The sequence below is a fragment of the Apis cerana genome, linkage group LG14 (assembly GCF_029169275.1).
Source record: "Apis cerana isolate GH-2021 linkage group LG14, AcerK_1.0, whole genome shotgun sequence".
Classification (NCBI taxonomy): Eukaryota; Metazoa; Arthropoda; class Insecta; order Hymenoptera; family Apidae; genus Apis; species Apis cerana.
This window is the reverse complement of record NC_083865.1, coordinates 7654945-7668904: the sequence shown is the minus strand read 5'-3', so window position 1 is coordinate 7668904 and position 13960 is coordinate 7654945. Positions and strand designations below refer to the sequence as shown.

General features: G+C 21.8%; 3 protein-coding genes across 10 annotated transcripts; 1 reads left to right on the top strand and 2 right to left on the bottom strand.

Moving 5' to 3' along the window:
• Nucleotides 1-1056: 1056 nt before the first annotated feature.
• Nucleotides 1057-7667, top strand: LOC108000703 (nuclear distribution protein nudE-like 1-B). Of its 7 annotated transcripts, XR_003698379.2 has the most exons (10): nt 1057-1838; nt 1916-2034; nt 2435-2622; nt 2737-3027; nt 3112-3248; nt 3337-3522; nt 4081-4208; nt 4543-4718; nt 4897-4967; nt 7306-7373. XR_003698379.2 is itself a non-coding variant. In XM_062084463.1 (9 exons), the coding sequence occupies exons 3-9, from the start codon at nt 2537-2539 to the stop codon at nt 7361-7363; spliced, it is 957 nt and encodes a 318-aa protein (XP_061940447.1). In that variant the 5' UTR covers nt 1057-1838; nt 1916-2034; nt 2435-2536; the 3' UTR covers nt 7364-7667. The 7 variants fall into 7 exon arrangements, 3 of the variants coding, with proteins under 3 accessions (XP_061940447.1, XP_016916718.1, XP_061940448.1); XR_003698381.2 differs by having other exon boundaries at nt 1057-2034; nt 4645-4718; XR_003698378.2 differs by having other exon boundaries at nt 1057-2034.
• Nucleotides 7668-8635: 968 nt separating this feature from the next.
• LOC108000659 (histone H3.3A) lies at nt 8636-11041 on the bottom strand. Of its 2 annotated transcripts, none has more exons than XM_017061134.3 (3): nt 10526-11041; nt 9680-9815; nt 8636-9592 (listed from the first exon to the last, which is right to left on the bottom strand). In XM_017061134.3, the coding sequence occupies exons 2-3, from the start codon at nt 9805-9807 to the stop codon at nt 9310-9312; spliced, it is 411 nt and encodes a 136-aa protein (XP_016916623.1). In that variant the 5' UTR covers nt 9808-9815; nt 10526-11041; the 3' UTR covers nt 8636-9309. The 2 variants fall into 2 exon arrangements, with proteins under 2 accessions (XP_016916623.1, XP_016916624.1); XM_017061135.3 differs by having other exon boundaries at nt 10293-10601.
• Nucleotides 11042-11953: 912 nt separating this feature from the next.
• Nucleotides 11954-13897, bottom strand: LOC108000660 (histone H3.3A). Its single transcript, XM_017061136.3, has 3 exons — nt 13738-13897; nt 13154-13283; nt 11954-13078 (listed from the first exon to the last, which is right to left on the bottom strand). Exons 2-3 carry the CDS (start codon nt 13279-13281, stop codon nt 12796-12798), a joined length of 411 nt encoding a protein of 136 aa, XP_016916625.1. The 5' UTR covers nt 13282-13283; nt 13738-13897; the 3' UTR covers nt 11954-12795.
• Between the last annotated feature and the right edge of the window lie 63 nt (nt 13898-13960).

Below are 13960 nucleotides of genomic sequence, written 5' to 3'. Positions count from 1 at the left end.
AATGATAAACATATTTTTTCAAAAATAGAATAACATAGAGTAAAAATTGAGGATAAATATAAATTATAATATAATATTGGATATATAAAAATATATCCAATATTTTTGGAGAAATATTTTTGATACTCAAAACATGATACTAATCTTCAATTCTTATTTTTATTCTTATTCTATTATCTATCTATCTATCGGATAAACTTCTATCATATTTTTAAAGAAATATTTTTCTTATTTAAAATAATACTATTTTTATAATTTTTATTATATCTTTATTCTTTTTTTTATTATTTATTTTCTTTGTCTATATTTTAAAATTAATATAATTAAAAATCACAATTTCTAATTAATTTTACTTTCTTATTTTTATTTTTTCTTTTGATATTTTAATGTTTTCTTTTAACCTTTTGATTAAAAATATTAATAAAATCTATTTTTAGATAAGAATTCTATTTTTAGATAAGAATTATAAAATTAATATAAATCAATAAAAATTAATGAATTATTTATTTTTAAAAATTAATTTATAATCATTTATAAACAATAAAATTGATATTTTATATTGAATTGTATAAAATTGATTATTATATAGCATTATCTATCTGAAAAATATTTAAAAGTTGTACATTATTACTAATTATTAATAAAGTAAATTCATTAATAGTTTTTGATTTGTGGCACCATCTTTTTAAGAATCATTGATATTTCATATCTTTCATTGATATTGTTACCGAGTATAATTATAAATTGTTAATGTCAATAAGATATTTCATCTGTTCTTATAATTATTAATAAATTTTGTAATAAATATAATATAATAGGAGATATATATAAATCAATATTTTAAAATGTGAATAGATATAATACATAAAATCGAAGATAATGAGAAAACGATAAATGAAAATAATAAATATCTACATATTTATAAGTTAGAGTATAAAAATATTTTTATAGTAAATATTAATTATAAAGAAAATATAATTATTAAAAAATATATATATAAATATTAGATATTAGAAAATATAAATATTAATAAAATAAAGGAGATCAAAAATTAATAGAAGACAATAGACTAAGTTTATTAGAATAAGTGATATATAATATTATAACAACAAATATAAACATTTGTAACAATGGACTAAAAAAATTTATTTTTTTTAATAAATTTACATCTATATAAAAAAAAATTTAATTTAAAACTTATAAATATATATATATATATATATAAAAAATTTAATCTTTGAACTATTTTATTAAATAATTAAAAGTATTATATAAAATATTAATGTTTCTTGAATATCAAAATTTTTTTAATATCATTTTTAAATAAGTAACAAATTGTAAGCAACAAATAAAACTACATTCTTCGCGCGTTTTAATATATTGCCCAATGAGAAGCAAAAGAATAACGCATTACATTCCATTCTGTTTCGTTCTGCCACCATATCGAATGCATTCGTAACCGGTTAGCTTTTGCGAACGCCACCTTACTACGCTGTAGAATTGTGAACGAACCAGCATTGATTCTATTTATATCTGCCATTTTGCAATCGGTAAACTCGACTGCATCTTTTCATTCAAAAATCTAATTTCCGGAAATAAATTTAATTGGATGTAAATCCATCGTGGAACGGTATCCCTTAATGATAAATTGACAACCGGTCTCAAACGATTTTAGTATAATCTGTCCACGTCCACAGTCAACGACGAGAAGTTATAACAAGAAAGAGATAAATTTTTTTTCTACCTTACCATCCCGACTAGTGAGTCATAATTACACGGTAATGACATTTGTGTCACACGCGGTACACTACATTTCACCTGCTGAGCGTTTTCTCAAGGTCTCTATATTTATATGCATCTTGAAACAATTTCATTTAATGCGCCTACACATCATTGATGGTTGTGTATTATACAGCATTTTTTAGATAATATTTTAAACATTATTATTTTAACTCAGTTCAATTGGTGGACAGTTTTATTTACACTGGACCATTTTTATTTGTCTACTAGCCTTGTCCTCTCTTAAAGATACATGTAAGTGTTCTTCTACGGTTACGATTTTTATGCGTCAACTTCGATCGTATACTATACATAACATAATTCACATTTAATTTTTTAATATTTTTTTTCATTATTTTATAATTTGGGATATTCTTTCTGAAATAATTCTCTTGCGTTTTGTGATTGTTAGCGATTCGTTATTAGTAGGTTAGATTGACATCGCATTTATCGTATATAGATGCGTAGGTATGTACCGTAATATAATTTTTTTTCTTGAACAAACAAAACTTTCACCATGATTATCATTATATCGTACATATTAATGAAAGATTAATATATTTTAATTTTATTTGATAAGATTTTTATTTCATTAAATCTGATCTTTAATTGCTTTAAATTTGCATCTATGTAAATAAATTTATTTTATTTGCAGAATGCCATTGTATCATTAATGACATAGAATAATTTTGAGTTATATTTAATTTTTAAAACAATTTTTTAAAATATTAAAAAACAAAATTAAAATATTGTCAAAATGATGGACATTGATCCTCCACAATTTGTGTCCAAAGATGATGAAATTCAATATTGGATGGAACTTGCTCATCAAATACATAGAAGGTGAATTATTTTATATTTCTAAATAAAAATAATATACTATCATATTTATTCAAAGCTGTACATTAACATTAAATAATATTTATTCATAAAATAAATATTATTATAACATTATAGGAAAGAGGATATAGAAAGAGAATTGGAAGAATTTCAAGAAAATTCACAATTGTTAGAAAAAGAACTTGAAGCATCATTAGAACAAGCAGAAAAAACTAACAGAGAATTACGACAACGAAATACAAGACTAGCTACTGAAGTTGAACAATTAAGAACAAGATTAGATCAACAAACAACAGATTGTGCAATGTTTCAAGGAAAAGCTCAAGACTTACAAACACAACATGATCATTTATTAAAGTACATAAGAGAATTGGAACAAAAGAATGATGACTTAGAAAGAGCTCATAGGTGATATATGTTCATGCAGCTATATATTATAATAAATATAAAATATTTAATATAATATTTTTTTTATCAATTTTAATTTTGCAGAATAAATAGGGTAACGGAAGAAGAAATAGAAGCTAAACTTAATTCTGCTATTGAAAAGAATGCTTTATTAGAATCAGAACTTGATGAAAAAGAAGCTTTAAAAGTTATAGTACAAAGACTAATGGATGAAATAAGAGGTTGAACGATTTATTATTATTTTATAACTATAAAATAAATTTTATATAATCATTAAATAAATTTTTTCTAATATTTAATTTATTACAGATTTAAAACAGGAAATTCAAGTACAAGAAAGGCACCAACCTGATAATGATAAATCAGCTGACAGAGTTCGGAACCATGTTGATAGTAATAAACTTCAAGTTGAATTGGAAGCACACATGTCGCCTAGTAATCCAATAGTACCACAATCTATACCTCCAAATAATACAACAACTTCACCATTAAAAAGTAAGATCCATAATACTCTTCGTAAAACTAAGCGCATGTTTTGCTTTGGGCCTAAAAGATGATCTTTATTATTAATAAAGATAATGCTCAGCAGAGAAAATACTTGTATCTAACAAATCAAAAATTGTTATGAATAACAAACAAAAAAATGATGAAGTTAATTCATTTTTTAATGTATGTAATATATATTTTTTGTATATTACTTGAAATTTTTTTTATAGTAACAAGTTTGCTTATTTATCAGTGCTTAAGGATGATTAAATCTAATTTGTGCTTGATTAACATATTTTTAATTAATTTAACATGCGTTTTAATTAATTTTATCTTTCTGTATATACATATGATATTGTTATCAATGAAATAAAAATTATTTTAACAAACCTGTTCTTTATTTTAGTTTCTAAATATTATACTTTCTACTGACAAAAATAAAATTTTTTTTTATTTTTTTTCTAAATATTATTGTACAATAGTTTTATTAATTTAGTGTTTTTTGAATTTAATATTTTTATTATTATATCATATCTGTAATTTACATATTTTTCTATTTACAAATAGTTGGAAACAAAGTTGTAGGAGGTGTAACTGGAAACAACAATAACAATAATAATGTGAATCCACCGCTGACACCATGTACAAGAATATTAGCAATGAATATGATTGGTGATCTTATGAGGAAAGTTGGTGTAAGTATAATCATTATTTTATATATACACACACACACACACATACATACATATACGTACATATAGATACATTAGTATTTCTGTTTCCAAAGCACTTGATATACAAAAGTAGCTTAAAGCATGGCTTGTTTGAGTTTTAAATGTATTTAGTTGCTATACATATATTTTAGTTTTTCATTGTAATTAATTTATAAAATTTATTTTCCTTTTATTTTTTTTTCTAAGCAAATTTTATATAAAATATTTTTATCAAAATAATTCAATTTATATAAAATGCTTTGATAATATAATGGTTAAAGACATCTGTAGTATGATGTAGCTGGTATTTTGGTAGCTTGACAGATGGGTCTGCATGGAGTGCAGAAGGGTAAAGTGCACTTGTCTGGGTGAGAAAAATACAATTTCCACTACACCTACTGATTTACCATCCATCCAGGTTCATACATCTCCTCATTGTATATGGCAACAACCTAGATCAACCAAGTGCTGATCAAGTTTTTGTGTGTACAGGTCTTTATTTGATTTCTTTTGCTTTATACTGCATATTTTCTTCTGTACACATCACGATTTTTTACTACCTATTTTAAATTATTCTACATGTAGATGGTATCATCAGTTTTAAAGATTTGTCAATATTCTTAAGAAGAATAATAATATTTTAATTAATAACAAATATTTCATTATGTAGGCATTGGAGAATAAATTAAACACATGTCAAAATCCATCTCGAGAGGATCAAGCTGTCCGTGATCTTTACAGGTAACATTAGAACAATATTATAATCATAAAAAATTGTATCGTTGTGCATTGTATGTATTTGTAGCAAAAAAATATCATGTATCAAAATTGAAAATGAATTAAAAAAACTAATGAATTTTTTCTAATGAATATTCTATTTAATAAAATAAATGAAATAAATTAATTCAATTATTCATAATATAATGTCATTTAAAGTGATACATGATAGTCAATAAATTATTTGTACTTATTAATTTTATGTTTATTTTTACTTATGTAATATTTTCTGTGAATGTTCTATCAATTTATAAATTATAATGAAAGCTTTTTATGATTCCAGTTTTTAGCTTTTTACTAAAATATTCAAAATAGTTAAAAAGACTGCATTATAATTTTTTATAATAGCTCATCTTATTGCGTTACTAATTAAAATGAAATATTTTATTATTTTATGCAAATTGTTTTTATTGTTAATAATATTTTCAATTAATAGTATCATATCATAAAATGATAAAAAATAAGATAAATTTTAGAGATTTTTTTATATTATAAATATTAATTTTAATTTCTGATATTTAATAATTCTTTTTTAATTAAACTTCATTCATATAATATTTCTATTATATATTAATTAAAATGTATACTTAATATAACAGATTTACAAATAGCTTCATATTTGTGATTCAAAGAGTACAATACATCATTTTTATTGAATCTACTAAGATCTTAATAATCAGACTTTAAAAAGAAAATTATAAATAACTTCCAATCAATTTAAATATAACATAATTAATATAACATTATAACATAATTAAATTAATTCAAAATTGTATGTTTGAAATAATACTTCTTTATAAAAATTAATAAAGACTTTTTATGATTATTAAGATTTTTAATATGCCAGATTAATATTTGTTTTAAATAATTCTATTTAAGTATTAAATATATATATAATAAAAGTTTATTAAATTATTATTAATATGATATATAAGACGAACATAGATATCAAATTATATTGATTTATGTCACAGATATACCAAAAATAATTTTTAGGCATAGAATTAAAAATTTCTGATTTAATTGCATTGCAATTATTAATTTCTATTATAATCCAATTTTAAAAAATAAAATGAGTAAAAAAGTCTTAAAAGAAATTTCCAATTTATATTTTTTATATATTATGAAATAAATGTAATTTAAGAATTCTTCATATTATTAAAAAAAAATCCGTTTAAAAATTGTATTTCGCCAAGTTATAAAAATAATTATAACTTTTGTGAAAAAGTTGCTAAATTTCAATAGAAATAATAATTTTATAATTAGAAACAAGTTAAGAAATTTATATTTTATATCTTATACATTCTTGTATATAACAATTGTATATATTTACTAAAAGTAAAAAGTAAATTTGTGCAATAAAATACAATATTTTTATTGAATTATATCAGCAATGCAAAGTGCATATATATAAATTATAATAATAATATAAGTGCCTAATATAAATTATAATAATTAATTTTACTATTTCTATTTTTATTAATAAAAAAATTTTATTATTTCATAAAAATAATATGAAATAGAATTATTAACAATGAAATTGTGTAATTTATAAGATATTTATGATTCAATTTAAAAATATTTTAATATAAAAATCAAAATAATATTTTTTGAGAATTATATTTTTAGTTTAATGTTTATTATTTTTTTTATAATTAAAGAATTAATTAACAAATTTTTTTCTAAAATATTTAATATTTTCGCATAATGCATTGTTAATTTATATATATATATATATATATATATATATAAAACATGTTTTTATGCATGATTTTTATATGTTATTTTCTTGTATCTTTTTGTTAATCATATCTATAAATTGTAAAATATAATAAAATTATCCAGTATATTGTATTAAACTGTTTGAATAATTAAATTTGCATAAAATTGTTATTCACTGTTTTGTTCAAATTATAAATTAATTTAAAATATTTAATGTAAATAAGATTTATCTTAGAAAAAGCAAATATCATTGAATTATAATTCAAGATATTTTTCATATGCATGTTATACAATTTATGCATATTATATAAAAATGTACAACATTTCTCAATCATTTACTGTGTTTTTATTATTATAATAATCTATATATAATTTAATTTATTAAATAAATTTATTAATTATTATCTAAGAATATATACAATATAAGCAATTTGATATGAAATAATGTAACAAGTATTATTTTAAAAAATATTTTTAGAATACGATTGAGAAACGCTGATCTATGTATATAAATATGTTTTTATAAATTATTTTTATAATGGGAAATGATAACAAAACGATATTAAATTTTTTTAATTAGGACTAGACGCCAAGTTCGAGGTTTTGCCTCTGGCAACTGCAACCACATTCGATTATAAACAACGGATAATATTCCAACAAAAAATTTTGTGCATTATATTTGTATGATTATACATATTATTTAACTAAAAAAATCTCATTTGTTAATTTATTATAAATCTGTATGAAAAATGATATCATTTTAATCAATTTATTTATTATTATTATTGTTCATTTAATTATTTTTTTCATCAAGTTTGTGATTTTTAAACATTTTTCTACAATTTAAAAATATATCTGGCAATGTGGAAGAAATTTGTAAATAAACATTCGAAATTGTAAGTATTAATATTGCGATTATAATAAATGATTTAATAAAATTAATATTGTTATAAATATTAATATAGTAATAATTTTAGATAAGTGGTATAATTATGTTATATAATAGATAATATTTAAAAATGATATTAAAGAAAAATATTTAAATGAAAATCAATACTAGTTTTTTTTTAGATAAAATTTTAAAATATTTTGTAAGTTGAAACCGAATGTTTTTATATTAATCAATTAATTTGATAATTGTAATTTTTTGAAAATAATTTTCTTATTGAAAAAAAGAAAAATTTATACAATATTTTATTTGAAAAATAACAAGTAACTGATTTTCATTTGATTGTCATTTCTTAAAAAGGCGATTTGTGATCTTCTTTTGAATATATAGTTTTAATATAATTCATGAATGCATGAAAATTTCAACATTAGAAATATTTAGAAATATTATATCATTTAGAAAAATCTAGCTTTTATAGAAATTTATGGCAATATATATATACATATATATAGATATATATCTATTTTTTAATAACAAAAAATATTCTCTTGTATTGTAAAACAATTCAATTTTATACCTTAAAATATATAAAATTATTATTAATTATATATGTAATTCAATATAATTGTGCTTTTTACGCCATTGCATAATTATAAACAGTTTCAAATAAAATATTTGTATAATGTAGAATTTATTATAACAATTAAAATTTAATCATATTCAATATTATTAAATGAAATGAAGATTAATAATTTATAGATTTCACTTAATGCATGAAATAAAAAAAAATTATTCTAATACTTTTGATTTATGTTAATAGTTGAATAATTGTAAACTTGAATTTTTGATGATAGTAAATTATGCAATATTTGTAATATTTGTAAAAGTAAAATTGAATAATAAAATTGTAATATTTGTAAAATAAAGATATTGTAAACTATTAATTGATGCAAAATTATGATTCCTAAAACTTACTATTTAAATAACAGTACAGATTTCTTATAAAATGGAAAAAGGTAAATTAATATTATTTTGAAGATTTATTTAAGAAACGTTTATCTTTACACGAACAATGAATACTTGACTGATTGAAATATCTTACGTAATTTTCATACAACCAGAGTTCTAATATGATAAACACTACATTGAACATACTGTTCCTACAAAAAAAGTGCCTTATTCTCTAATGTACATTTCACTATTGTATCAATAATGATAAGGATGATGAATATAATAAAATTGTAATGAGAAACTAAACATTTTCGATCTTATTCAATCTTAAAAGTACTTTTAGAAGAATTAACAATTGTCTTTTATCACGATTATTTAATTTCCGATTTTAGGTTTTTTTTATAAGTATTCTTACTCTGTAAAATGTAAAATGATAAAAAGAAAATGAAATTAGGGAATTAGCAATTGTAATTGATTATTTTTAGAAATAATATATAGTCTATTTTTGTATAATAATACCAAAAGATGAAAATTAACTATATCAAAAACAGTTAAATCAATTCTTGTATCAATTTTCTAGAAATCTGAATTTTAAATACATGTTATAAAGGATGATCATGTCATAACTCATATATTATTATGGAGTACAACATAATATGTAGTTTGGAATGAAAATGTTTCATCCATGACTGTTACGAATGATAATAATAGTAATAAATGGTATGTATGGGAGTTACATATTGTTTAAGCACGCTCGCCACGGATTCGTCGGGCCAACTGGATATCCTTAGGCATGATTGTAACACGTTTCGCGTGAATAGCGCACAAATTTGTGTCTTCAAATAAACCAACCAAATATGCTTCTGAAGCTTCTTGTAAAGCTCCAATTGCAGCACTTTGGAAACGAAGATCAGTTTTGAAATCTTGTGCAATTTCACGAACCAATCTTTGAAAAGGTAATTTCCTGATTAACAATTCTGTTGATTTTTGATATCTTCTGATTTCTCGAAGAGCTACTGTACCAGGCCTAAAAATTTTATTTTTTATTTTATTTTGTATATATTATATATTAAATAATATTTATTAATACTATTATATATTATTTAAAATCTACCTATATCGATGTGGTTTTTTCACACCACCAGTAGATGGTGCACTCTTACGTGCTGCCTTTGTGGCTAGTTGTTTACGAGGTGCTTTACCTCCAGTTGATTTACGAGCTGTCTGCTTAGTACGTGCCATTATTCACTCTGAAATAACAAATTTGATTAAATTCTCTTAAAATTTAAATTTTCAAAAAATATATTTTTTTACATCAAATTAAAAAATTATAATATGATATGAATATGTATGTAAAAAAATATATGTAAACAAATTTCTTAATTTTATTTATCACAAAAATCTCCAAGAAAAAACGAACGCGGGAAAAATTATTTTAAAAGGTATACTTGATAACTAGAATAAACTAAATTCTGGAGTGGGAAGAAAAGGATGGTGGGGCAATGAAAGTGGGGGTATGTTCCGTTGCTGTTCGTGCGAAGGAAGCGCGCACCAAAGAACGCTGCGCATTGCGCAATGCACAAACTTTCTTGCACCGACGCGAATAAAACCCATGCTAACAAGAAAAATGTATCATCCTAACTAGCAAGAATTTCTTTATCTTCTAATTATCCCATTGATAAATGGAAGCATAGTTTATCAAATGAGATTAAACGAATGACACTCGCCATGAAACAAATCGAAAGCGTCACTTCCGAGAAAGGATCATGAAGCGATTCCCTCCACGAACGTCAATTGCAAAATGGAGGCAATACGATAGTACGTCGCGTTCGAACGTGAAAACTTGAATTTTCCAACACTTTTCACATTCATTGATACACATTGTATTGTTCATATATTTGCTGATATTAGTAATCACACATGATCGTAAATGAAATGCAATTTTGATAAATTTACATACCACTTAAAGAAAAAATTCTACGAGAAGCAAGAGCTAGCACTATCCGTTTCCTTGTACTTCGATGGCAGTGGACGCTCTCCCAAGTCACGACTCCCTTGTCCCTACCCCCTAGAAATTAAATCGTGAGAGGCACGTAAGCCCGCGGTGCAGTGCATCCAATCGGAGGTCGGATAGCAGTTGAGTTTCAGAATGTAGCACATGCGATTGGCTCAACCTCCTACGCCTAGATTGCGAACCAAGAAGGACCCTGTCAATTGTAATATACATGATACTTCTCGGCAACCTCGTTTTACTTGTAATAATTGCTATCCCATTGTTTTTCAAATTAATGAAATTGATAGATATTTTATTATAAAAAACATTTATTATAAAAATTATAACATATCAAAAAGAACTTCTTCTATGATTAATGATCAAATAGTGTTAAAATTTATATATCTGTATACATTTTTCGTGACTTTTATCATGTAATTCTATCTGCAATGAAATCGGTTATTTCGTGGAAACCTCCAGAAAAGTATGCAATTTCTGTAGAACATGATGGACACGTCATCTCGATAATTATTAAAATAGAAATTTTTAATCGTTATTTAGAATGAATATATTTTTGATTAAATTTAAATGATTATTTTCAGAATTAAAGTTTTATCTACATTTTCTGCTCAGAAAAAAATAAACGCCATTATATATCTAAACGTAAATAATATTATGTATTGATGTTGAATTGATAAAATTATTGAATTTTGGCGCTTTTGTCAATTGAATTTTATAGCGGAAATAGTACAGTACTAAACAAGATTAATTCAATAACTTTTCTAATTTCAGAAAACAGAATTTTTGATAATTAATTATATTTTTATTTTATTAAAAAATAATATATATAAATTATGTAAAAATATGTATACAAATTTATAAATTATCATCAATAATATAAGTTAATGAATTTTTAATAATTTATTTTTTTATGTTTATCATTATATATTTATAAAATATGTCATATTTTTGTTTACATAAAAAGATAATAAAATATTAATATGATTTTAAAATATATTATTTATATTGATGATGTAATCTTTATAATTACTATTTAAATTAATTATAATTACTGTATCAATAGTATGTGTGATATCAAAAAATTTATTAAAAAAAAAAAATTAAAATTCATTAAAAATATAATTTAATTTAAAATTTTCTTAAGAAAAATAAAAATTAAAGAAAATAAAAATGTAAGAATTTTATGAAACAAAAAATTTTATTTTGATGAAAAAAATATTTTTTTTTAATAATCTACATTACTTATCAAAATTTATATATAATTATATTTTTAAAGAATAAACTTAATTTCAAAAATTTTAATATTATATTTTAATAAATATTAAAAAAAATAAGTATAAAATATAACATAATATATTAAATAAAATAAACTCATTTTTTCGGGAAGACAATTCAAGTTAAATTTATTAAAAAATTTGTATAGATCATTTACATTGAGTTATGAATTATTTTTTTATTATTAATTTATACTAACATAATGATAAACTAATTAACAATGAAATATATTTTTATGCTTAATGGCATATTAATTTCATTTATAAATATAAGTATATATATATATAAATCAATTTTGATAATTTAGTAATACAAATACAACTAACGATATTTTCACATTTAATTCAGAAATATTTCGTTTTTTCTTTTTTTTTTTTTTTGAAAGACTATAGTACTAAGCATATTACGATACTAGTACATAAGAATTCTTATATATTAAAAATTTGATCTAACTTAAACTATAAATTTAAACTTGACAATAACATAGAAAATTATATTTAGAAACTATGTTAATCACAAAGTAAATATAATAATGAATATAAATGATTTTCATTTGCAAAACATTAAATCTACATTATATTGCTTATATTGTGTCGCTTATGTTATACTTATTGTTATATATAATACTAAAATATGAATTATACATGTAAAGTGATATTATTTGTTATGAACTACATACTCCATTTTCTGCTTTCTGCTTTTTATATTTGTCTATAATTAAATTATAAATGTATTTAACTACACTACTTGATATGATAGTTAAATATATTTTGTCTCTGCATTTTATATTTCACAGGACTTGGCAGTGTTTATCTATAATTAATGACTTATGAAAAAAAGAGATTCAGTTACAATAAATTTGATTGCAAGAATATTCATAAATATAATAACAATATAAATTGGACAAAAGAAAAACTCAAGAGATTTGAGATATGAATTATTTAAGCACGTTCACCACGAATTCTTCTTGCTAACTGAATATCTTTAGGCATTATTGTAACACGTTTAGCATGAATTGCACATAAATTTGTATCTTCAAACAATCCAACTAAATATGCTTCAGAAGCTTCTTGTAATGCTCCAATTGCAGCACTTTGAAATCTTAAATCAGTCTTGAAATCTTGTGCAATTTCACGAACTAAACGTTGAAATGGTAATTTTCTGATCAGCAATTCTGTTGACTTTTGATATCTTCTGATTTCTCTAAGTGCTACAGTACCAGGTCTATAATACATAAAATTGTCAAAATTATAATAATAATTTATTATAATATTACAATTAAATTTATAATATTTTTACCTATAACGATGTGGTTTTTTCACACCACCCGTGGATGGTGCACTTTTACGTGCAGCTTTAGTTGCAAGTTGTTTTCTAGGAGCTTTACCTCCTGTTGACTTACGTGCAGTTTGCTTAGTACGTGCCATATCTATAAAAAAAATTATTGTTATAATATAAAATTATTTATTTTAATATAAATAATTTATATATAACATATTCTTGAAAAAAATCAATATTTATTAAATATTTATTAAATAATAATTCTTTTTTATAAAGAAATATCAAATCTTTTTAAAATATTAAATATTTGTTTAAATATATATATTAAAAATATAATTAAATTATATTACAAATTATATTATAAAATCAGATTTATTATAAATTATAATCAATGTAAAATAAGATCCGGTTTCCCTCCAAAAGCAGACACAATAAACAAAATGGCGACTAGCGTGCATACAGCATTGATGTATATAGAAATTTATTATTAAACTATAATATTTTTCAATATAAAAGATATTATTTATATGCAATATAAATAAATAATAAGACTTACATTTATTTTACTATATTCACTTGATTATAAAGTCAAATATACATACCTTTTGCTTAATCGCTTTGTAACAAAATCAAGAAATGCACTTTTTCGTCCAAAGATATCAGACTTTTGTCGGTTAGTGTTTTTTCAGAAATATAGTTTGGTTTGTGAGAGATAGGAGACAGCACTGATTCAGATACACATCATATGATTGGTTGATAATTCATAACATTGTTTGCCATTAGTCAATATTTAACGAATAAACATATTTGTTATGGAACTTATAA